At 42.7% G+C, this 26,827-nt stretch overlaps 2 protein-coding genes across 2 annotated transcripts in view; both read left to right on the top strand.

Annotated features, from left to right (window-relative positions):
• Window positions 1–20,459, top strand: part of LOC140739549 (protocadherin Fat 4-like) — a 78,130-nt gene extending 57,671 nt beyond the window's left edge. Inside the window, exons 9-11 of the mRNA XM_073067943.1 lie at window positions 2,926–3,019; window positions 13,917–16,273; window positions 20,046–20,459. Coding sequence (XP_072924044.1) covers window positions 2,926–3,019; window positions 13,917–16,273; window positions 20,046–20,459 — 2,865 coding nt within the window. The remainder of the gene's footprint in view (window positions 1–2,925; window positions 3,020–13,916; window positions 16,274–20,045) is intronic.
• A 2,964-nt stretch (window positions 20,460–23,423) lies between these two features.
• The window catches only part of LOC140739548 (protocadherin Fat 4-like), a 215,239-nt gene continuing 211,835 nt past the window's right edge, over window positions 23,424–26,827 (top strand). The window contains exon 1 of the mRNA XM_073067942.1: window positions 23,424–25,984. Coding sequence (XP_072924043.1) covers window positions 23,495–25,984 — 2,490 coding nt within the window. The 5' untranslated portion in view covers window positions 23,424–23,494. The remainder of the gene's footprint in view (window positions 25,985–26,827) is intronic.

The following is a 26,827-nucleotide window of genomic DNA, read 5'->3' as shown; positions in this document are numbered from 1 at the left end:
CACTTCTCAGCCCACATCTGCATCCTATCAATGTCCCGCTGTAACCTCTCGCAACCTTCCAGACTATCCACAGCACCCCCAACCTTTGTGTCATCAGGAAATTTAATAACCCACCCTTCTACTACTTCATCCAGGTCATTTATAAAAATCACAAAGAGGAGGGTTCCCAAAACAGAGCCCTGAGGAACACCATTCGTTACCAGCCTACATACAGAATATAAAACATCTACAACCACTCTCTGCCTTCTGTGGGCCAGCTAATTCTGAATCCACAGAGCAAGGTCTCATTGGATCCCATCCCTCCTTACTTTCTAAAGGAGCTTTGCTTGGGGAACCTAATCAAATGCCTTACTGAAATCCATATATACTACATGACCTGTCCAATCTTCATCAATGTGTTTTGTTACTTCCTCAAAGAATTCAATCAAGCTCGTAAGGCATGACTTGCCCTTGAGAAAGCAATGCTGAATATTCCTAATCAGATTATGTCAATCCAAATGCTCATAAATCCTACCTCTCAGGATCCTCTGCAACAACTTGCCAACCACTGACTTCAGACTCACTGGTTGTATAATTTCCTGAGTTATCTCTACTCCTTTTGTTGAACAAGGAAACAACATTTGCAAATTTCCGATTCTCCAGTACTTCTGCCATCCCTACCTATTGATGACGCAAAGATTATCGCAAGAGGCTCAGCAATTTTCTTCCTCTCTTCCCAGAGTAGCCTGCGGTATATCTCATCCGGTTCCGCTGACTTATCCAACTTAATGCTTTTCAAAAGCTCCAGCACATCCTCTTTCTTAATGTCTACATGCTCAAACTTTTGCCTCTGCTGTAAGTCATCCCCACAATTCCCAAGGTCTTTAGCCTTGGTGAATACTGAAGCAAAGTATTCATTAAGTACCTCCGCTACCTCCTCCGACCTTGCACATGATCCCACTGTCACACCTGATTGGTCCTATTCTCATACGGCTCATCCTCTTGCTCTTCACATACTTGTAGAATGTCTTGTGGTTTTCCTTAATCCTGCTCGCCACGGCCTTCTCGTGGCGGTCTCTAGCTGTCCTAATTTCATTTTTAAGCTTTTTCCTGTCAACCCTATAATTTTCTAGAACCCTAACAGTACCTATTTTCTGGAACATTTTGTAAGCTTTTCTTTACTTCTTAACCAGACTTTCTAAATCCTTTGTACAATATGTTCCTTTAACCCTTCCATCCTTTCCCTGCCTCAATGGAACATGCCCACGCAGAACTCAATGCTAATTTTCCCTGATCATTTACCACATTTCTGCCGTGCATTTCCCTGAGAACATCTGCTCCCAATTTCCTGCCTAATAGTATCATATTTCCGCCTTCCCCCGTTATATGTTTTCTGCTCCTATGGTGAAGGAGATAGAATTATGGTCACTCCCTCCAAAATGCTCTCCCACCGAGAGATCTGACACCGGTTCATGCTAATTTCCCAATACCAGATCAAGTACAGTCTCTCCTCAAGTTGGCCTATGTACATATTGCGTCAGGAAACCTTCCTGAACACACCTAACAAACTCCGCCCCATCTAATCCCCCTTGCGCTAAGGAGATGCCAATCAATATTAGGAAATTTAAAATCGCCCATCACAATAATTCTATTATTACTGCACCGTTCTAGAATCTGCCTCTATATCTGCTCCTCGATATCCCTGTTGCGGGGTCCTCTAAAATTCACTCAGTGGAGTGATTCCTCCTTTCCTGCTTCTGACTTCCACCCACACTGACTCAGCAGACATTCCTCCAGGACTTCTTCCTTTTCTGCAGCTGGGACACTATCCCTAATTAGCAAAGCCACGGCTCATCTCTTTTGCCCCCCTCTCTGTTCCTTTTGGAAAACTTAAAGCCTGGCACAGTCAGCAGCCTTTCCTGCTCCTGAGACATCCAAGTCTCTGGAATAGCCACAACGTCACAGTTCCACGTATTGATCCACGTTCTTAGTTCATCTGCTTAGTTTATGATACCCGCTTGCATTAAAATAGACGCATCTCAAACCTTCAGACTGATGTATCTTTGCTCTGACATCTGCCGATCCATCCTCACAAGCTCCACATAAGCTGTCTCTACTCGTGCTCCAGCCTCTCCATCCTCTGCCTCTTCAATTCGGTACCCCACCTCCCGCAAATGAGTTTAGACCCTCCCCAACAGCGTTAGGTACACTTAAAGTCACCCCGCCCCCACCACCACCACCCCGCCAGGATATTCGGCCCTTCGGATTCAACTGCAACCCCTCCATTTTGTACAGGTCACACCTCCCCAGAAGAGATCCCAATGATCCAAAAATGAGAATCCTTGCCCCCCTGCTCCAATCCTTCGACGATGCGTCTATCCTCCACTTCGTTCTATTCCTATACGCACTGTCGCGTGGTACAGGCAGCAATCCCGAGATTACTGCCTTTGAGGTCCTGCTTATCAGGTTCCTTCCTAAATCTCTGTATTCTGCTTTCAGGACTTCCACCATTTCTCTACCTATGTCGTTGATACTAATATGTACCACGACCTCTGGCTGCTCTCAGGATATTGACACGCTCAGAAACATCATGAACCCTCGCACCTGGGAGGCAACCTCCCATCCGTGTTTCTTTTTAGCGTCCGCAGAATTGTCTATTTCTCCCCCGAACTATGGAGTCCCCTATAACCACAGCCATCCTCTTCCGTTCCATATCCTTCTGAGCCACAGGGCCAGACTCAGTGCCAGAGTCTGTTGTTTCCCCCAGGTACGTCCATCCACCAACAGCACTCAAAATGTTGTACTTATTGTTAGGAGGGACAGCCACAAGAGTGTTCTCCACTACCTTACGCCCACCCTTACCTCGCCTGACGGTCGCCTACTTATCTGACTTCGGTGGCATGTAGCTCCTGTCTAGCACCTCCTCAATCTCCCAAAAATCCGAAGGTCATCGAGCTGCAGCTCCAGTTCCGAAACTCGGTCGCTAAGGAGCTGCAGCTCGACGCACCTGGCGCAGATATGGCCATCAGGGAGACTGGAAGTTTCCCAGAAATTTCATATCTGACACTGAGAACAGAAAAATGGCCTCACAGCCTTACCCACTATTCTTGTTACAGAGGGAAGAAAGTAACTTACCTCCCCTAGGCCAAACCTCGCCCTACTACTCTGGTTTACAACAGCTCCGCTAGACAGTGTCTCTCTTTTACTTCGGAGCTTTCTCAGTGACCGCGCGCGATGACGAGCTACTGCGCCTGCGTACTTCTCCCAGTGGAATCTCCCGTTGAAAGACATTCCTCGCCTTCTAAATCTTCTCCCAATCGAATCGACCTTCACTGTGGAAGACACTAGCAATGTGCCAGATGATGAAGGGTGTGAGGGAAGAGAAGTGAGTGCATTTACTATTACAAGGGAGTAGGTGTTCAAAATTCTGAAAGACCCAAGGGTACATAAGTCTACCGGAACAAAAGAACTGCTCCCTCGCGTTCTGAAAGAGGTAGCAGTAGAGATTGTGGTCATGATCTTTAAAAAATCATTGGAATCAAGCACAGTGCCAAAGGACTGGAAAATTGTAAATGTCGCTCCACTCTTTAGAGAGGAGGAAGGGCGCAGAAAGGAAAGTATATACTAATTAGCCTGACTTCAGTGGCTGGGAAGATGTCGGAGTCAAAAGGATGTGCACTTGGTGACACAGGACAAGATAGGACAATGTCAGCATGGTTTCTATAAGGGAAAATCTTGCCTGGAAAACCTATTGGAATTCTTTGAGGTGATTACGGGTAAGGTAGATAAAGAGGATGCAGTGGACTTCAGAATGCCTTTGGTAAGGTGCCACACATGAGGCTGCTTAAAGTTAAAGGTCTATGGTATTACAAGAAAATTACTGGCATGGTTGTGGCATTCTCTGATTGCTAGGAGATAGCGAGTGGAAATAAAAATATCCTTTTCTAGATTCTTGCCAGTGACTAGTGATGTTCAGTACAGGTTGCTGTTAGGATCGATTCATTTTATGTGGTATGTCCATGATTTAAATAATGGAATAGATGGATTTGTTGTAGATTAATAGAGGGGCAGGTAATGTTGAGGAAACAGGTTGTTTGCAGTAAGACAGATTATGAGAATGGGCAAGTAAGTGCCAAAAGAAAGGCAATGTTGGAAAATGAATGATCATGCACGTTGGTAGTAGAAATAAATGTGCATATTATTTTCTAAACGGGGAGAAAATCCAAATATCTGAGATGCAAAGGGATTCCTTGTGCAGAATGCCCTGAAGATTAGCTTGCTGGTTGAGTCGAAGGTGAAGAAGACAAATGCAATGTTAACAGTTATTTCAAGAGGTCTAGAATGCAAGGAAGGGATGTGATGCTGAGGCTTTATAAGGCACTTGTAAGGCCTCACCTTGAGTATGGTGAACAGTTTTGGGCTCCTCGTCTAGGAAAAGTTCCGCTGCATTGGAGAAGGTTCAGAGAAGGTTCACAAGGATAATTCTGGGAATGAAAGGGTTACCATTCGAGGGTCGTTCGATAGCACTGGATCGGTACTCGATGGAATTAAGAAGGATGAGAGTGGATCTCATCGAAACCTTTCGAATCCAGAAAAGCCTAGACAGAGTAGATGTGGAAAGGACTTTTCCATGGTGCGGGAGTCTAAGACACAAGGGCACAGCCTCAGCTTCAGGGAGTCCATTTAAAACAGAAATGCAGAGAAATTTCTTCAGCGAGAGGATGCTGAATTTGTGGAATTTATTATGACAGACATTGTGGAAACCAGGTCGTTGGATGTATTTAATACAGATCTTGATAGGTTCTTGAGTGGACACTGCGTCAAATGTTATGGAACTGAGGCAGGTAAAAGGATCAACCATGACTGAATAGAAACATAGAAACATAGAAACATGGGTGCAGGAGTAGGCCATTAGGCCCTTCGAGCCTGCACCGCCATTCAGTATGATCATGGCTGATCATCCAACTCAGAACCCTGTACCTGCTTTCTCTCCATACCCTCTGATCCCTTTAGCCACAAGGGCCATATCTAACTTCCTCTTAAATATAGCCAATGAACCGGCCTCAACTGTTTCCTGTGGCAGAGAATTCCACAGATTCACTACTCTCTGTGTGGAAAAGTTTTTCCTCATCTCGGTCCTAAAAGGCTTCCCCTTTATCCTTAAACTGTGACCCCTCGTTCTGGACTTCCCCAAAATCGGAAACAATCTTCCTGCATCTAGCCTGCCCAATCCCTTTAGAATTTTATACGTTTCAATAAGATCTCCCCTCAATCTTCTAAATTGTAGTGAGTATAAGCCTAGTCGATCCAGTCTTTCTTCATATGGAAGTCCTGCCGTCCCAGGAATCAATCTGTTGAACCTTCTTTGTACTCCCTCTATGGCAAGAATGTCTTTCCTCAGATTAGGGGACCAAAACTGCACACAATACTCTAGGTGCAGTCTCATCAAGGCCTTGTACAACTGCAGTAGAACATTCATGCTCCTGTACACAAATTCTTTTGCTATGAATGCCAGCATACCATTTGCCTTTTTCACCGCCTGCTGTACCTGCATGCCCACCTTCAATGCCTGGTGTGCAATGACACCCAGGTCTCGATGCACCTCCCCTTTTCCTAATCGGCCACCATTCAGATAATACTCTTTTTTCCTGTTCTTGCAACCAAAGTGGATAACCTCACATTTATCCACATTAAATTGCATCTGCCATGAATTTGCCCACTCACCTAACCTATCCAAGTAACCATGCATCCTCTTAGCATCCTCCTCACAGCTAACACCGCCGCCCAGCTTCGTGTCATCCGCAAACTTGGAGATGCTGCATTTAATTCCCTCGTCTAAATCATTAATATATATATTGTAAACAACTGGGGTCCCACCACTGAGCCTGGCGGTACCCCATTAGTCACTGCCTGCCATTCTGAAAAGGTCCCGTTTACTCCCACTCTTTGCTTCCTGTCTGCCAACCAATTCTCTATCCACATCAATACTATACCCCCGATATCGTGTGCTTTACGTTTGCACACTAATCTCCTGTGTGGGACCCTGTCAAAAGCCTTTTGAAAATCTAAATATACCACATCCACTGGCTCTCCCCTATCCACTCTACTAGTTACATCTTCAGAAAATTATATAAGATTCGTCAGACATGATTTTCCTTTCACAAATCCATGCTGACTTTGTCCAATGATTTCACCTCTTTCCAAATGTGCTGTTATCACATCTTTGATAACCGACTCTAGCATTTTCCCCACCACCGATGTCAGACTCACTGGTCTATAATTCCCCGGTTTTTCTCTCCCTCCTTTTTTAATAAGTGGGGTTACATTAGCCACACTGCAATCCTCAGGAACTAATCCAGAATCTAAGGCGTTTTGAAAAATTATCACTAATGCACCCACTATTTCTTGGGCTACTTCCTTAAGCACTCTGGGATGCAGCCCATCTAGCCCTGGGTTTTATCTGCCTTTAATTCCTTCAATTTACCTAACACCACTTCCCTACTAACATCTATTTTCCCTCAGTTCCTCCATTCACTAGACCCTCGGTCCCTTACTATTTCCGGAAGATTATTCATGTCCTCCTTAGTGAAGACAGAACCAAAGTAGTTATTCAATTGGTCTACCATGTTTTTGTTCCCTATGATCAATTCACCTGTTTCTGACTGTATATTTGTCTTTACCAATCTTTTTTCTTTTCACATATCTATAAAAGTTTTTACAGTCAGTTTTTATGTTCCCTGCCAGCTTTCTCTCATAATCTTTTTTTCCCTTTCCTAATTAAGCCCTTTGTCCTCCTCTGCTGGTCTCTGAATTTCTCCCAGTCCTCAGGTGTGCCGCTTTTTTTTTGTTGCTAATTTACATGTTTCTTCTTTGGACTTGATACTATCCCTAATCTCCCTTGTCAGCCATTGGTGCACTACCTTCCCTGGTTTATTCTTTTGCCAAACTGGGATGAACAATTGTTGTAGTTCATCCAAGCGATCTTTAAATGCTTGCCGTTGCATATCCACCATCAACCCTTTGAGTATCATTTGTCAGTCTATCTTAGCTAATTCACGTATCATACCTTCAAAGTTACCCTTCTTTAAGTTCAGAACCTTTGTTTCTGAATTAACTATGTCACTCTCCATCTTAATGAAGAATTCCACCATATTATGGACACTCTTACCCAAGGGGCCTCGCACGACAAGATTGCTAACTAGCCCTTCCTCATTGCTCAATACCCAATCTAGAATGGCCTGCTCTCTAGTTGGTTCCTCGATATGTTTGTTCAGAGAACCATTCCGCATACATTCCATGAAATCCTCTTCCTAAGCACCCTTACCAATTTGGTTCACCCAATCTATATGTAGATTGAAGTCACCCATTATAACTACTGTTTCTTTATTGCACGCATTTCTAATTTCCTGTTTATTGCCATCCCCAACCTCACTACTACTGTTAGGTGGCCTATACACAAATCCCACCAGCGTTTTCTGCAACTTAGTGTTATGCAGCTCTACCCATATCGATTCCACATCCTCCAGGCTAATGTCCTTCCTTTCTATTGCATTAATCTCCTCTCTAACCAGCAATGCTACCCCACATCCTTTTCTTTCCTGTCTATCCCTCCTGAATATTGAATATCCCTGGATGTTGAGCTCCCATCCTTGGTCACCCTGGAGCCATGTCTCTGTGATCCCAACTATATCATATTCATTAATAACCATCTGCACATTCAATTCATCCACCTTGTTACGAATGCTCCTCACATTGACACACAAAGCCTTCAGGCTTGTTTTTACAACACTCTTAGTCCTTATGCAATTATGTTGAAAAGTGGCCCTTTTTGCTTTTTGCCCTGGATTTGCCTGCCTGCCACTTTTACTTTTCACCTTACTACTTTTTGCTTCTACCCTCATTTTACAACCCTCAGTCTCTCTGCACTTGTTCCCATCCCCGTGCCGCATTAGTTTAAATCCTCCTGAGCAGCAGTAGCAAACTCTCCCCCTAGGACATTGGTTCCAGTCCAACCCAGGTGCAGACCGTCCTGTTTATACCGGTCCCACCTCCCCCAGAACTGGTTCCAATGCCCCAGAAATTTGAATCCCTCCCCCTTGCACCATTTTTCAAGCCAAGTATTCCTGTGAAATAGCCTCCTATTTCTACTCTGACTAGCACGTGGCACTGGCAGTAATCCAGAGATTATTACCTTTGTGGTCCTACTTTTTAGTTTATCTCCAAACTCCCTAAATTCACCTTGTTGGACCTCATCCCGTTTTTTACCTGTATCATTGGTACTTATGTGCACCACGACCACTGGCTGTTCACCCTCCCATTCCAGAATGTCCTGCAGCCGCTCAGAGACATCCTTGACCCTTGCACCAGGGAGGCACATACCATCCTGGAGTCTCTTTTGCGGCTGTAGAAACACCTATCTATTCCCCTTAGAATCGAATCCCCTATCACTATAGCTCTCCCACTCCTTTTCCTTCCCTCCTGTGCCGCAGAGCCACCCATGGTGCAATGAACTCGGCTGCTGGTGCCTTCCCCTGATGAGACATCTCCCCCAACAGTATCCAAAACAGTATATCTGTTTAGGAGGGAGATGTCCTCAGGGGACTCCTGCACTACCTGCCTACTGCTACGCTGTCTAGTGGCCACCCCTTCCCTTTCTGCCTGTGTAGCCTTTACCTGCAGTGTGGCCAACTCACTAAACGTGCTATTCACGACTTTCTCAGCATCGCGGATGCTCCAGTATGAATCCAATCGCAGGTCTAGACGCTCAATGCAGTCTGCCAGAAGCTGCAGCTGGACACACGTCCTGCACATATCGTCGTCAGGGACACTGGAAGTATCCCTGATTTCCCACATGCTGCAGGATGAACAAACCACGGGGCCGATCTCAGCTGCCATGACCTACCCAATACTTGCCTCAACATTTGTAACGTTCTCCTTTGAAAGGAACTTACCCGGCCTTACCTCACTTGGAGTGAAGCTCGTCCTCAGCCTCTGCTCGCCAAAGCCTCTCGAGACAAAGACAAAGCCTTCGTACTCTGTCCCCCTCTACTCCGTCGCCCGCTACAACGTCGCCCGCTCCGTCTATTGTTGTCTTTAAATACTCCCGCTGCCTCACGGTCCGACTTACACGCGCATGCGCAGTCGTGCCCCCGTAAACTGCCGAAGGAAAAAAAAGATGGATGATGGAGCAGACTCGATGGACCAAATAGCTTAATTCTGCTCCTATATCTTATTGTCTTATAACGCCTCACTAGCCGCATTCTTCAGACTGGCCAGATGGAGTACTGCCGTGGCATTTCCTTTAACTAGTACCGCCACTGCTCCTCCTTTAACCTCTACCGCTCTAAAACAGGGGAACCCCGGAATATTGAGCTGGTAGTTTGCCTCTCCTGCAACCAAGACTTACTCATTACTAGAACGTTAAAATCCAGGTGTTGATCAATGCCATGAGCTCATCCACCTTTCCTAAGATATTTCTTGCATTGAAATATACACAGTCCAACACATCTGTTGCACCACGCTCAGCCTTTTGATTTTTGACTTTGTCTGAGGTCTGACAAACATCTGCCCCAACAATCTCTTCACTAACTGCTCTGCCACTCTGGCACACCTTCCCCCGCCTGCAACTCCAATTTAAACCCCACTTAGCAACATTAGCAACTCTTCCTATTGGGTTATTAGGCCTCCTCCAGTTCAGGTGCAAATAGTCCCTTCTGTCGAGGTCATACCTCCTGGCAGAGAGCCCAATGATCCAAATATCCTATGATTCCTTCCTAAACCAACTCCTTAGCCACGTATTAAACTGTTTGGTCTTCCTAGTCGTGGCCTCTCTAACATGTTGTAGGGGTAGCAATCCTGAGGTCACAACCATGGAGGTCTTGCCCTTTAACTTAGTATCTAACTAGTTGAATGCCGTACGCAGAGCCTCGTTAGACATTCTACCCATGTCATTGGTACCTACGTGGACCAGGACTTCTGTTTGTTCACTCTCACACTTAAAGATGTTGAGGACTGAGATGTCCCGCGCTACAGACCATCCGTGAATCTCGTTCTTACCCACAGAACCTCCTATCCGTTTCCCTAACTATGAATCCCCTATCACCATGCCGTTCTGCTTCATGCCGTCTTCCCTTCTCAGTCACAGAGGCAGAATCAGTGTCAGGGTCCACAGCACTCTGGTTTTCCTCCGTTAGGTCAACCCCTCCCCAACAGTATCCGAGTGATGTACCTTTTGTTGAGGAGGATAACCACAAGGGTACTCTACACTGGTTCCGTAACCACTTCCCCCTTCCTGCTGTCAACAGCTCTCCTGTGGCCTGCACTTTGGATGTAACTACCTTCCTGTATGTCCTATCTATCACCCATTCAGCCTCCTGACTGATCCGGAGTTCATCCAGTTCCAGCTCCAACTGTTAACGCGGATTGTTAGAATCTGCAGCTGGATGTACTTCTCGCAGTTATAGTCGTCAGGGACACTGGCGGTCACCCTGCCTTCCCACATCCGGCATGAAGAGCATTCAAGTATCCTGCCTGGCATTTTTACTGTCTTTGCTGAGCAGATAAAAAGAAGGGAAGGGGAAAAAACTTAATACTAGATCTTTTCTTTGCTTTGCTTTCTGACTGAAGCCTCTCTTCGCTGAAGTCTCGAAGAACTAAAGCCTCAGGATCATCACTCTGACTCAGTCCACTCAGGTGACAGCCGCTGCGACGAGGGCAGTTGTGCGAGCCTCTGCTTTCCTGTGATTAGCTCTTGCAAATCAACCCAACCACTGATTGGTCGCTGATCAGAGCTCAATATCACTGCTGCCTGCCGCCAACCGCTTTTGCCGTTTTCTCCTCGGGCAGTGGACTTGAGTGAAATCCCCTCCTCTCAAACTTCTGACATCCTGATTGGTCGATGTTCCTCTATAACGCTGCCGCAATCCACTACTGTCTTCTTCTATCCTATCACAAGTTGGTGTGTGTCTGAAGTTAATTACTTAACTGCACAACAACATCTGAATTGAAAAGACACTGAAGACTTTGGTACACTTCCTTGAGTTCCTATATTCAATAAATGTTCATGCTTATATTGCAGTGAATTCTGCTACTTTGAAAATGATTATAAAGTGAGATAGCTACATATTTCTCAACTCCACATAGCTAGTTAAAAACACTCTCGGAGTTTTATATGCTGCTAGTTATTTGTTTTCTCATCCACTGAGGATATAAATGTAGGGTTTTAAAGATGTTTCTGAAGCATCTATGGGCCGTCACTACAATCTGCTATAAGAAGACCAAACTCAATATTTAAATTGATTAAAAAGAAGACACCTTTGTCTTTGATGGTGTCACAAATTTTTAATGTTCTTGAATCTACATATCTAAACAATTGGAATTGCTAATTCGCAACACCTGCCAATTCCTTCCAGGGAACTGGCAAACTCGGAAACTTTTAGGGAATAAGGAAGTGGAACTGTCACTGCAAAATACCCACAATTTGGCTTATTGTTTCGGTTAAGAATGTGCGTATTTTTTAAATACAGAGTCGACTGTACTTCCTTAGAAGGTTGGCGTCATTCAATGTCTGTAGTGAGATGCTGAAGATGTTCTATAGGTCAGTTGTGGAGAGCGCCCTCTTCTTTGTGGTGGCATGTTGGGGAGGAAGCATTAAGAAGAGGGACGCCTCACGTCTTAATAAGCTGGTAAGGAAGGCGGGCTCTGTCGTGGGCAAAGTACTGGAGAGTTTAACATCGGTAGCTGAGTGAAGGGCGCTGAGTAGGCTACGGTCAATTATGGATAACTCTGAACATCCTCTACATAGCACCATCCAGAGACAGAGAAGCAGTTTCAGCGACAGATTACTATCGATGCAATGCTCCTCAGACAGGATGAAGAGGTCAATACTCCCCAATGCCATTAGGCTTTACAATTCTACCGCCAGGACTTAAGAACTTTTTAAAAGCTATTATTAATGCTTTTTGAGATAGTGATTTAGATGCATATCATATTTTTTACTGAGTTAAGTATTGTATGTAATTAGTTTTGCTACAACAAGTGTATGGGACTTTGGAAAAAAGTTGAATTTCCCCATGGGGATGAATAAAGTATCTATCTATCTATCTATCTATCTATCTATCTATCTATCTATCTATCTATCTATCTATCTATCTATCTATCTATCTATCTATCTATCTATCTATCTAAACCATTTGATTTGATGGAAGTCAAAAAGGGTCCGATCCCCTTTTGTTGATTGTGAAGGTCAATACCCAATAGATGCCATGTTGGAATCTCGTTTTCGGGTACGTTGTCTTCCTTCAGGTAGCACTGATTGTTGCAAGGAAATGTTGAAGACTGATAAATTTTACGTGGTGTTCAACTTATGGCGCAGGGGTGTGGAAGAAAAAAGTCTGGTTTTTTTTCAATCAACTTTATTCAGTTCAGGTTTTTGTTTTATAATATATTTTGCCTGATTGAGGAAGTGTGCAACTAATTTTCTTCTAATTTCTTAAAGTTTTGCGTTTTTCCTTTAAAATAAACTATTACTCCAACTTTCTGGATATCTTAAATATTCTGGATTTGAAGATATTCAACACCCATTATATAGCCATGGAATCTATGACAGCTGGTAAAGCTTTACCTGGCATGTAAGTTTACCGAGGAGTTCCGTGAGAGATAACGTTGGGAAACCTGACCAGAAAGATTTGTTTCCATCTTTCGACATGAGTTCAAAGGGACCGCAAATTCTGATTGTAGTCCCAAGCCACAAAAATCTGTTTGTTTGTATTGTTTCACAGCTTGCTGCACTCACTCACCATTCGCCTGGTAATGAAATAAATAGGGCGTGGTCTCATTCTGAAGACCAAGTACAAATCGATTTTGCCGGAGGTATCATTAAAAAATGTATAGCCAATAATGTGTATGGACCATCGGCATTGGCTCCAGCCTATAATTGGATAGTTTAAAATATAATACTTACACCTTTCCAACAAGTCATTTAAAACATGATGGTAATATTTTACTTTCCCCTAATGCAGACAACTTATCGACTACTTCCAGCAAGTTCTTTCTTAAGTTCACAGTTCCAAATCCTCCTTACTTTTAAATAATTTGTTCTTTTCAATATCCACATGTCATCAAACGTCCCAAATGACATAACCTGAATAAAATCACGGTATAGTATTTCCTGAATCGCATAAATATATCTACTTTCAAAGGAGAACACCCAAACGTTAAAGACTGCTGGTATATCAAGAAGAATCCTTTGCATATTAAGAATAGAAACGTGCTCCTGAGCCCATTGTCAGTCGTTGTATTTGTTTCTCACTTTCCACTGCTTCCTCGCAGTCGGTCACTGTTGTATTATTTTGAAGATCAGTTCTGAGAACAAGATCAGCTAACGTAAATCCAAGCGGACAGAAGAATCCACAAGCTGAAAGCAATTTTAATTGTGCAACTGTGAATAAAATAATCTTGTAGAACTTTAAATCCTTCCATCTTTAAGAAACAAGAGATCTGCTGATTGGCCAAATATCAATGAGATTCTCCACCAATCGTGAGCTGTGATGTGATGAGTGATCCGGACAGCCCCTTCACGACGCATCAACCTACGCATCACATCACGCACAGTGAAAAGCGGAGAGCGAGCAGCTTGCTGGGATTTTTTGGGGGCAGGAATCCGCGAACAACTGTGGGCAGAATGCAAGCGTTTGAATGACATCGTTCGAGGAATTTGCAAGAGGTACAGGTAGTTTCTGTGTTGTTTTTTTTCTGTCTAATGCTGACTTGCTGTTTAAAGGACAATGGAAAAAACAATCAGGGCCTAAAGCCTTTGGGATGATTTCTACTGGCAATGAAATATATAATATATTGGTTGCTGAAATGCGAGTTCTGGTGCTGTATGTTCCTTCTGTGGGATATTGTGACTGGTCAGATTCGTTATTCTGTTCCTGAAGAACTGCAACCGGGAGCCTTTGTTGGGAAAATCGTAGCCGATTTAGGTTTAGATGTGAAGCAGCTGTCGTCTCGCAGATTGCGGATAGCGCCCAGTGCGAGGAAGCAGTATTTCGACGTAAATTGGGAGAATGGGGTTTTATTTGTGAAGGAAATTATCGACAGAGAACTGCTTTGTGGGTCGAATCGTGACTGCTATTTATCCTTAAACGCTGTGCTTGAAAATCCCCCGAGCCTGCATCCCGTGGAAGTGGAGATTCTCGATATAAATGACAATGCCCCCAGTTTCACAAAGAGGCAGTTTCGCCTTGAAATCATGGAGCCTGCAACACCGGGAATGCGAATTCCACTTGAACCCGCACAAGATCCAGATATTGGTACTAACGCCTTGAAAAGCTACCAGATCCAACCAAATGAATATTTTACTTTGGATGTACAAAGTCACAGTGCGAAGCGGAAACGGCCAGTATTGTTGTTACAGAAACCTCTAGACAGAGAAACAAAACCATCCCACAATTTAACTCTAATCGCTAAAGACGGAGGTGTGCCTCCGAGATCAGGAACGACTGAGATTATAGTCACAGTGAAGGATGTTAACGACAATGCGCCTGTTTTCTTCCAGCCTATTTATAAAGTCAGTTTGTTGGAATCTGCACCAAAAGGGACACTAATTATCATATTGAACGCGACTGATCCGGATGATGGCCTGAATGGGGAGATAATGTATTCGTTCGGTAGCCATATTTCTGCCTCTACCCGTAAAATCTTTGATCTGAATTCCAAAACAGGTGAAATCAGACTTAAAGGGAGCTTGGACTATGAAGAGACTAACGTCTTTGAAATTAATATACAAGCGATGGATAAGGGTTCCGGCGCTATACCCGGGTACTGTGACGTAGTGGTTGAAATTGTTGATGTTAATGATAATGCACCGGAGATCTCACTGCGGTCTTCATCCAGTACTGTATCGGAGGAAGATCCACCTGGCACTATAGTGGCTCTGTTCACTGCAGAAGACAGAGACACCGGACAAAATGGTCAATTGGAATGTCAAATTTCGAGTCAACCACCCTTTCAGCTGGATTCATCCACAATGAACTATTATAGAATACTCATACAGCATCCGCTGGATCGCGAAAACGTCCCCAGGTATGATATTGCTGTAACATGTATAGATTCCGGCAATCCTCCTCTCACCTCCACGAAAACCATGAGGGTGGAGGTTTTGGATATAAACGACAACATCCCAAAGTTTTCTCGCGCAGTATACACAGCAAACGTTATGGAAAACAACGTTATTGGAGCTTCCATATTTTCCCTGACGGCCTTCGATACAGACGCCGGGGAAAACGCACGACTGAATTTTTCTATCCTGGAGTCTAAGGTTCAGAATTCCTCAGTAGCCTCTTTTGTTTCAATTAATTCGGCGAATGGTGTAATATATGCTCAGAGAACTTTTGATTATGAGCAATTGAAAAACTTCCAGATCCAAGTTCAAGTGCAGGATGCTGGTGAGCCAGCGCTCAAAAGCAATGCCTCGGTAAACGTTGTTATTCTTGATCAGAATGATAATGCTCCAGTGATTACACATCCTTTACCCGAATACGGATCCACAGCAACAGAAACATTATCTAGGTTCGCAGAACCAGGATCCTTCGTTGTGAAGGTATCCGCTTCTGATGCTGACTCTGGTCAGAATGCACAACTCACTTATCAGATTTTGCAGGCTACCCAACATAACCTTTTCACGATCTCTGCAGATACTGGCAAAATCTGGACTATCCGTCGAGTTCTGAACAAGGACGCGTCAAATCAAAGGCTTGTGATTGTGGTAAAAGATAATGGGATGCCATCCCTCTCTGCCACTGTGACAATAGTATTATCTGTGATTGGGACTGATAATGAAAAGTCCTCCAGTGCCAGCAGTTCCTCGGCAGATCAAAGGATCATTCCTGAACTGAGTCTTTCCTTGGTTATAGCTTTGGGAATAATATCTAGCATTTTCCTGATAATTTTAGTCATCCTCGCCATTAAAGTTCACAAGAACAGGAATGCTGTGGTGTACCAGCAGCGTCCCCTGGGTAGTTGTTGCTGCTTTGACTCAAGAGATTCTTTGAATGGAATTCAGAAAGCCAGTAAAAGCCTCCAAATATCGCCAAACTATGTTGAAGTGTTTGGGGGCGATCCACTCTCCCAGAGATTTCGTTACGAGTCATGTTCGACATTACAGTCTATCAAAAGGGACATTATCGTTCCCAATAACTTTAGAACTTCTAAAGAAAATAATTTTGTGCTGAACGAATCGATCGGGAAGGACTGTACTGGGATGGCGAATTTTAAGAAAGACAGTTTTACGGAGGTGAGATGATTTTAACCAGAGAGGTGTATTTGGATATGATTTATTTCCAAACGTCATGGTTTTTGGGTCATGTTATGAGACATTGACTATCTACAGTAATTATGTTTGGAAAACATATTGCTTTCATTGTACTGCACAAGCTGGCTGCTATATTTCTTGACCACAGTAACGATAACATTTGAGAATATTGTTTCTAAAATGCATCTGATGACTTAGCAGAAGCAAAAAAATACAAGGGTCTTTTCAAATGTTATTTTTAAAGGCTTAAGTGTTACGATTATTTACAAATTTAGCAATAGCTTAATAGGATGCATTAAACATATTGACCACATGGACAAAGGGCTTCACTGCTGTTTAATTCCGTTCTGATCGAAATATTTTAACGGCTGTACATGATTTAAGACTTGAATATGCGAAACTTCTGTACTGCTAAGACAATAGAAATGAAATAATGCTCTTCGGTACTTGTTTTGGGAAATGGATCACTAAGCAAGATCTTATATTATATCCAAAACATAATTTTCCTTCAGGACGTATTTGTGAATGACCCTTGCAACCACCATAACTTTTCTGGTACTGGTACTCACATCCTTATTTTCTCCAGTGAGCCCCAGAGTTGACCTTGGAAATTGGGAATAGTCTATAGGTCAGTAAAACGTAGCACTATCTTTGTGGTTACATAAGTTCATTGTGTTCACTGATTGGACTACGGAAAGTGTAAGCTGAGGGAGGGAACAGAGACCAATCCTCATAAAGGGATCAGAAGTGGAGAGAGTGAGCAAACTGAAGTTCTTGGGTGTCGATATTTCTGAGGACCGATCCAGGTCGCAACATATTGATGTATGTATAAAGAAAGCAAGAATTCGAGTGGAGTTGGTTTGTCACCTAAAAGTCTCGAAAACTTCTACAAATGTACCGTGGCGGGCGTTCTGATTGGCTGTCTCGCGGTCTGTTTTTTTTTTAGGTGGGGGAGGGGGTACAGAGCAACTGCACAAGATCGAGGTAAGCTGCAGAAACTTGTAAAATTAGTCAGCTCCACCATGGATACTTGCCTCCGTAGAATCCAAGACATCTTCAACCACCATTAACGACCCCAGCACCAAGAACATGCATTGCTACCGTCAGGAAGGAGGTACAGAAGCTGAAGGAGCACTCACTCAGGGATTCAGGAACAGCTTCCTCCCCTTTATCATCCGATTTCTAAATGGACAATGAAACCATGAACACTGCTTCAGTACGTTTTACTTCTGAGTGTACACTACTTATTTAATTTAACTAATTAATATACACATATATACTTACTGTAATTGTCTTTTCTCAGTATTTGTCATGCATTGCATTGTACTGCTGCCGCAATTAAGAGATTTCACGATATATGCCCGTGATATTAAAGCTGATTCTGATTGTTCCTTTTGCAAGTGCAAATAAGTGAGAGGAGGATTGAACCTGCTCCTGAAAGCTTCCATATTACGTTGTTCTCTAAGGTGGACAGGGCAAACATGTAAGAAATTTTATGCGCTGCGATTTAAACGGGAAGTTTAATGCAGAATATTGTTGAGATTTGCAAATGTATTTGGAGTTGTATATCCAGCAATAATGGCACGTATTTACGACCAAATTTTGTTTATTTTTGTTTGCTTGCATCTGTAGTAGAAAAATGTTGGAGAACATTTTTATAACCACAATTTACTTGCATCTGGATAAGCCTGTATTTATTGATTATAGTCGTCATGATTTCCTGTAGGGATGGGGATGGCTCACATATCAGATTGATTTTTGTTTTTGAAGAAATGACGAAGATTGTTAAGGAGAGAAGGAGGAGGAAATTGTTTCAGATTACCTTCGTAATGCATTTGAAAAATTGTCCCATGGTCTAGAAGGTTACGTTACATGGCATCCACGGTGAACTGTTAAATTATATCCAGTTTAGACGGTTATAGAAAGAACAGGGTAGTAGAGTGCCGTTTTTAAAGCTGGAAAACTGTGACCAGTGGTGATTTGCAAGCAAAGTTGTTGGGTCTTTTTGATGATTGTAATATATCGCTGGATGAAATTACAGGAGATATGATAGCAGATGTGGATAGTGAAGAAGATTGTTAAAGAATAAAGCAATGTATTGACCAGAAAGGACGTTGTGCGGACAACTGCCAAATGGTCTTATAATAGAACGAGTGCGATAGTTTGTATTTTGTGAGGTCAAAGGCTGGCATATAGATAAAAATCTGGCTGAGTGATGCCACAATAAACCTTCTCACTCAAGGTCAGCAAGACTAAGAAACAAATTATTGAGTTCTGGACGACGAAACAAGAGGTCCATAAGCCAGTCCTGATCAGGGAATTAGAGGTACAGGAGCCTCAAGACCAATAACACTAGGTTCAAGAACAGTTATTAACCCTCAGCTATCAGGCTCTTGACGCCTTAGTAAGTCCTGCCGAAGGTTTTCGGCCCGAAACGTCGATTGTGTTCTTTTCCATAGATGCTGTCCGGCCTGCTGGGTTCCTCCAGCATTTTGTAACTCTGTGTTCCGTAGTTAAGCTTTGTTTACCTTTCTGGAAATTGTTCTTTTTCTCTCTTTCATCAATTTTTAAAACTCATAAGGCAAACATAATAAATTTCTCAATTCTGGGTCGAACTTGAGATAAGCACACACAAATCTTCACCTTCAACTGAAATGAGTCGATTTCTAACCTTGCCCTGATGCTTGTTAAACAAGAAAAAGCTTGCTCACATACGTAAGAATTAGAAAACTGCAGCAAAATATTCATTCTATTCCTATGAATGGCAGGATACTCTTCTTACACAGAACTCCAGAACTTGTCCAGTGGTAGGTCAGTAAATCTTATCTAGAGTGCATGATCAGAGTGCAGCTCACAGAGCTCTTCCACTTCTCTCAAAGTCAAATTCTCAGGCTGTGCAGAAGATTTAGAGAAAGGGTCCCTCACTCAGTCATACACCTGTGTGGAAAGGGAGGAACACTACTGCTCAATTTTGTTCCGCAGTTCTTCCAAGTGGTTTTCAGTAAGTCTCGAGACTTTCTAATATCCTTCCTTACTCTCAAACCCAAGCTGCAGCAGATGCATTTGAAGTTGTTATTTTTTTCTTTTACAGCATGATTTTTCAAAAGATTCCGCCTCCCTTTAAATCCAAAAATCTTGTCATTTTAGTCACAACATTTGTTTCCAGGCCCTCGTTCCGCTGGTTCATATGATGGAAAGTATCAGTTAAGTAGGCTAGTTTCTGTAGCCATTAGTCGTTTTCAAAGTACTTAGCAAAATCTGGTTGTCTTGAAAGTACTCCTCCAATTCACCTTTCAGCTCAAACACCTTGTTGAGAATGCTTCCTCTGCTAAGCCATTGGATTTCTGTAGTTAGCAGGAGGTCGGTGTGATCTTTGCCCAGGTTTTCACATAGATTTTCAAGTATTCTCAAGTGAACTGGTCTCTAAGCTACTAAATCACTTGCTTCCTTAAACTTTTTACCGTGACTTTATTTTCAAAAGCTTTAATCTGTTTGTCTTGAGATTCCAGAAGTTGTTTAAAATAATCAGCATTTTACGTGTCTTACGGCTGTGGTTTGTATTTAAGTGTCTTATCTGTTTTTCTAGAGCCATTGCTACATTTGTAAGTTGTTTGCCACAGACTAGGCACAATGGAACAGGACAACGTGGGCCACCAGAACATGTAAAACCCTTTGATAAGTAGCTTTCATTGTAAATATATGGCACCGGATGATTACTTTAGTCCCGCCCACTGTTTTTGGCTCCAGGACCTAGAAGAGGCTGGTGGACTTCATGTGGAGCATAAAGAGGCATCCGGTCTCTGCTGTGATCCTCAGTCCTCCGATCGCGGAGGACGGTCAGTCATTGACGCATCTGACGGCTCTCCGCTACAGGACTCTGCAGAGCTACCTGTTTTGCGACCACCCTCCAAAATGGCATGCAATGGGCGATGTATTTTCTTCGCCTGATGGGACGGAAGTGCTCATCGAACCCAGGCCTCGGGATACCACGTGGGAGACGGTCGCTCAGAACGTAAGCTGTCTCGCGAGTATGCTCACTGTGCCCTTCTGTGACGTTCGAAAGCATTTCCTGTACGGGTTGCTCTTGGACACCTTTCACTTCTTCGCCTTCGTCTGCCGACCAATTTCGCCTTGGCGATGTGTATTACCATTTGGCAGTTCCCGGTGAAGATCTCCTTATGAGGAATCTTTCCCCTGTACCTTGGGGACCTAGCGTGGAAGGTGTTGCATGGAACAGTATCGGGCAACTGGTCTTTAAGTGGGTTCACTGACACTGTCAGTTCTGTGGTCGGGAAGGTGTCAGTGTGCCACGGCTATATGGAGTGTGAGAGGTTGAAGCCCCTGTTTGAGCATCTGAAAGAGCTGCTGCTCAAGTTCTGGTTGCACTTTAGCCCCGCGCTCTTTATGTACGGGTACCCAATACGGAAGTGGAGAGGGGAGGGCGCATAAAGGATCTACTGGTGGGCTTCCCCCGGGCATGGCCAAGAAGGCCATTCACGAGGTTAGATAGCAGACAGTCGAGCTGTCCGCCAAAGCCCACAGCCTGCCCCTCTTCCAAGGATGCATTTGTGCCCGGCTGTCCTTGGAGAGGGAGTATGCTGTCACAATGAGTACACTGGGGGATTTCCGGGAGCGTGCCCCCCACAGCGAATTGACTGTTTTATAGAGAGTGATAATCTTATTTTAATTTGTTCACTGTATTGTAGACACTTAATGATGGTACTTTATGTATTTGTTGCGAGCTCCAACGATACTGCTAATGGGGCTGCTCGGTCACTGCCCACCGCTGCGAGTGTTAGAATCGCGCGTTGCGCGAAGTTCAAAAAATTAAGTCTATTTTTTTTTTTTAATTACCATCTCTCGCGGAACTCCTAGCGACCTCTCCTGGAACCCTAGTGTTCCAGGGAACCCAGGTTGAGAAACGCTGCTATATACTGATTCGTCGTCACATTTGATTCGGCAATTGAGACTTAAATATGGAATTGGACCTGCACTTAGCCTCATAGTCATCAGTATACGGCAAGCAGAGCCGATGCTGAGCACGCATACTTGTGGAGTACCTGTGCTGATTGTGGAAGGTATGGTGTTGCCAATCCGAACTGAATGTGGTCTGCAAGAGAGGAAATCGAGGATCCAGTTGCGCAATGAGTTATTGGTGAATAGTCTTGATATTTTTTCCATTAGTTTTGAGATGATAATAGTATTAAATCATGAGCTGTAGTCAATGAAAAACATCCTGATGTATGCATCTTCGCTGACTAGATATTCCAGAGTTGACTGAGGAGCCAATGAAAATAATATCTTCTGTTGATGTGGCGTGACAGTAGGTAGATGGAGCGAATCCAAGTCACTTTTATTTCAGGTGTTCAAATGTTTTATCATCAAACTCTCAAAGCACATCATTATTGTAGAGATAAGTGCTAATAGACGATAGTTATTGAGGCAGCTTACCACGTTCTTCTTCGCCACGGGTATAATTTCAGCCTGCTGAATTCAGTATCTTCTCATGATATACACAAAATATTTGATTTGTCACTACATACATGCAAATAAAATTTGTCCTTGTCTTGCTGCATGTGGCACTGTTTGCTTCACTGGAATTCGGAGCACAAATTGCGTGATCATCAGCAGTCATGCATATCTAGAAGTGCCATTAAAATTGCTGAAATCGCTGAAGATAACTAAAGAACTTATTAAACATCATTCCGCTACGTAAATAAATAAACAATCCTTTATGTCGCGTATAGTTGTAGTTTACAATATATATTGTAAATGAATGTTAGTGACAACTGCAAAATCAGTTCCCAGTGTACTTGTATCGAAGACGTTGGAAAAACATAGTGATAGTTTACAAATAAATTACGGATCACAAATCATCTTCATTCACCGGATACAATTACATGTATTAGGAATTTGCTATGATGTGTTGCCGCTACATGCAACAAACAGCAACAACGTCAAACAATTATAAAGTATAAATATTCATATAAAATAAGTTTGCAAGTACGGATATGGAATAAAATGTGCAACTATACGTAAATATCAACGTGTATTTATAATGTAGCATCACTATAAATAGTGGTTTAAAGTGTTTACAGTTCAATGCAGTGACTGAGGTAATAGATGGAGGGGGTAGGGTTTCTAACTGGATTGGTTAATCATATTAACTCTCTGTGGGAAGAAACTTCTAAGATGGACTTAAGTTTTATTTTTTAAAGCCCTCTAGTGATGTCCAGAACGAATTTTTTTTTCGAAAAGGAGGTTGCTGATTGGGTAATGTCCACCATGATTTTTTTCTGCCGGCTTCTTTGCTCTGGTCACAAACTGTAAGTCTTATATATTGGAATATTGGTGTCATGTATTCCAATATTAATGTTTTCAGCAAATTATGAAAAGTGGTACATTTTTCTTCTCGCAGATGCTGACAAATATATGGAGTTCTTCCAGTATTTTCAGTCTTTTTTCAGAGCTCCAGTATTTTACATTTCTACTTCAGAGTTTGATCTTTTGGGTAAATCGTACAGATTATCATCATTCGAAATGTAGAACATCACAGTAAACTCAAAAATAATTCCTGATTAAATACAAAGGGATACTATGGCTCTGAGGACTCATAATCAAGAGCTCAAAATGGCAGTAAGTTCAAGAAAGAATAATATACCTGTGTCAAATCTGGGGTTAGATTTTTGAGTCCAATGCATCTTTATCTCCTCACAGACAATTTGTTCATGCTTAGTGTCTAATATTTTAATTTGAATATAGATTCTGAGAAACCTGATCAGCAGAACTCAAAAGCAAACAAAAAAGAAGTATCCAGGGGCTGAAATAAATTTTAATTGTGCAACAATAAATACAATTCTGTGCAACTTTACACCTATCTAGCTTTAAGAAATGAGCGGAATCGTGATTGGTGGATATGAATAAGTTTCTCCTCCAATCCTGGGCTGCGATGTGATGAGTGATCCGGACAACCCCCTTCATGACTCAGCCGCCATCACGGCGGATCAGACACAGTGAAAACGGGATAACCAGCAGCTCCGTGGAATTTTGGCAGGAATGCTCTTGAAACTTTAAGCAAAATGCGAGTATCCGGATAATTTTTTTTCGGGATACATAAAAGGTACGAGTTTCTTTGTGTTGATATTTTGTTCTATTTAACGCCGGCTCGCTATTGAAAAGGAAAATGAAGGAAATAGTCGGGGCATGAAACAATTGGAATGTATTATCCTGGCAATGAAATATAAAATATATTGGCTGGTAAAATTGCAATTATTATTCTGTACGTTCTCCCCATGGGATGTTGTATCTGGTCAGATCAATTATTCTGTCCCTGAAGAATTGCAACCAGGAGCCTTTGTTGGGGAAATCGCGGCCGATTTAGGTTTAGATGTGAAGCAGCTGTCGGTTCGAGGTTTACGGATAGGACCCGGTCCTGGGAAGCAATATTTCGACGTAAATTTAGAGAATGGGATTTTATTTATGAAAGAAATTATCGACAGAGAACTTCTTTGTGGGTCGAATCCCGATTGTCGCTTATCGTTGGATGTTGTGCTTGAAAATCCCTTAAGCCTGCACACGGTGGAAGTGGAGATTCTCGATGTAAACGATAATGCTCCTAATTTCCCGAAAAGACAGCTTCGCCTTGAAATCATGGAGCTTGCAGCACCGGGTATGCGATTTCCTCTTGAACCCGCACACGATCCTGACATTGGCACAAACTCTTTGCAAACCTACCAGCTAGAATCAAATGAGTATTTTACTCTGGACGTGCAAAGGCGCAGCGGGAAGGGAAAACGGCCAGTGTTATTGTTACAGAAGCCATTGGACAGGGAAACGATACCAACGCACAATGTGACGTTAACAGCTAAAGACGGCGGTTTGCCGCCGAGATCAGGGACGGCTCTGATTATAATCATAGTAAAAGATGTTAACGACAATGCGCCTGTTTTCTCTCAACCGGTTTACAGAATCAGTCTTTTAGAATCTGCGCCGAAAGGAACCCTGGTGATCACATTGAACGCGACTGACTTGGACGATGGCCTCAACGGGGAGATAATATATTCATTCCGTAGCCATATTTCTGCTGCTTCTCGTGAGCTCTTTGACCTGAACTCCAAAACAGGTGAAATCAGACTCAAAGGGAAGTTGGACTATGAAAAAAAACGCGGGTTTGAGATTAACATACAGGCGATGGATAAGGGTTCAGGCGCTGTTCCCGAGTACTGTGACGTAATGGTTCACGTTATCGATGTGAATGATAACGCGCCTGAGGTAACTTTACGATCATTGCAAGCCACAGTTTCTGAGGACGCACCACCTGGGACTGTCGTGGCTCTCTTCAGCACAGAAGACCGTGATTCCGAACAAAATGGTCAAGTACAATGTCAAATTCCAAAGCAATTGCCTTTCAATTTAGATTCATCTATAAAGAACTATTACAGAATTCTTGTGCAAAATCAATTGGATCGCGAATACACATCAAAGTACGATATTGTTGTAACATGTACGGACGCGGGAGACCCTCCACTCACCTCCAAGAAAACCATCCGAGTAGAGGTTTCAGATATAAATGACAACGCACCAGCGTTTTCTCGCTCAGTATACACAGCAAATGTTATGGAGAACAATGTTATTGGGACTTCCATATTTTCCATGACGGCCTTCGATTCAGATGTCGGAGAAAATGCTCAAATAATCTTTTCTATCTTTGAGTCTCTGGTTCAGAATTCCTCAATAACATCCTATGTCTCAATTAACTCTTCTAGTGGTGTCATTTATGCTCAGAGATCTTTTGACTACGAACAATTGAAAAGCTTCCAGATTCATGTTGAAGTGCGGGATTCTGGTGCGCCAGCTCTGAAAGGTAATGCTTCAGTGAACGTGGTTATCCTTGATCAGAATGATAATGCTCCAGTGATTACACATCCTTTACCCGAATACGGGCCAACAGCAATAGAAACAATATCCAGGTTTGCAGAACCAGGATCCTTGGTTGTAAAGGTATCGGCCACCGATGCCGACTCCGGTCAAAATTCTCGACTCTCTTATCAAATTTTTCAGGCCACCCATCATAATCTTTTTACTATTTCCGCAGACACTGGTGAAGTTTGGACTATCCGTCGAATTCTGAACAGGGATATCTCTAATCAAAGGCTGGTGGTCGTCGTAAAGGATAATGGAATTCCATCACTCTCTGCCAGTGTGACTATAGTATTATCTGTTGTTGGAACAAATATTGAATCATTTCCAAGTGCCAGCAGCTCGTCGGCAGATTCGAGGTATACACCTGAACTGAGTCTTTCCCTGGTTATAGCTTTGGGAATAATATCCAGCGTTCTCTTCATAACTTTAATCATACTCGCCATTAAAGTTCACATAAACAGGAATGGCATGGTACATGGGCACTATTCAATGGGAACTTGTTGTTGCTTTGAATCAAGAAATTCTTGGAATGGAATTCAGAGGGCCAGTAAAAACCTTCAGATACAACCGAACTATGTTGAAGTGTTTGGGGGCGATCCGCTCTCTCAGAGATTTCGTTACGAGTCATGTTCGACATTGCAGTCTACCAAGAGGGATTTCATCGTACCCAACATATGTAGAACATCTGCAGACAAGAATTATGAATTAAGCGAAACTATCGTCAAAGAAAACACTGTAATGGTGAAGTCTGAAAAATACAGTGTGTCCCAGGTGAGCAAGTTTTAAGCAGAGAATATAATCTTCAAATGTTCTGTTTGTGTACAGGTGTGCTAACACATTATCAGCATATACCGTGTGGGAATCTTATTTTGTGTAACCATTCTATTTCCAAAAGATATTATCGCTTGAGTTATGGGTCAGTAAATCTGTTGCCATATTATGTCTTGATACAGCGGTGTTTTCCATACCTTTCGCATTTTTAGAGGCGTTTTAATCCCATTTAATAACATACTTAGCTATAGGTCAGTTGATTATACACCCGTTCCGGTAACCAAACATTCCTGCCGGTGAACAGCAATTCTTCCATTATCCTTCCAATCTAGTGCATTGTATTCCGTGCTCACGGTGTGGTTTCATTTAAAATGACACATACAAATGTAGTTTGAGTGACCAGATTGAAAAATACTTCCTGTTAACATACAATCTGTTGAAAGAACACAGTGATCAAGCTGAATCTCTGGAAACAAATGAAGTGTCAACGGTTATAATCGAAACCTTGAATCAGGACTCAAGTTTAATATCGTTTAAGTTAAATGGTTGATTTTTTTGAGGATGTGACTAAACACATTGATGAAGGAAGAGCAGTAGATGTAGTATATATGGATTTCAGCAAGGCATTTGATAAGGTATCCCATGCAAGGCTTATTGAGAAAGTAAGGAAGTGTGGGATTCAAGGGGACATTGCTTTTTGGATCCAGAACTCGCTTGCCCACAGAAGGCAAAGAGTGTTTGTAGACGGGTCATATTCTGCATGGAGGTCGGTGACCAGTAGTGTGTCTCAGGGATCTACTCTAAGACCCTTACTCTTCGTGATTTTTATAAATGACCTGAATG

Source organism: Hemitrygon akajei, chromosome 15 (assembly GCF_048418815.1).
Source record: "Hemitrygon akajei chromosome 15, sHemAka1.3, whole genome shotgun sequence".
NCBI classification, from domain to species: Eukaryota; Metazoa; Chordata; class Chondrichthyes; order Myliobatiformes; family Dasyatidae; genus Hemitrygon; species Hemitrygon akajei.
Note: the sequence above shows the minus strand (reverse complement) of the source record. Positions and strands in the feature narration are given on the sequence as shown.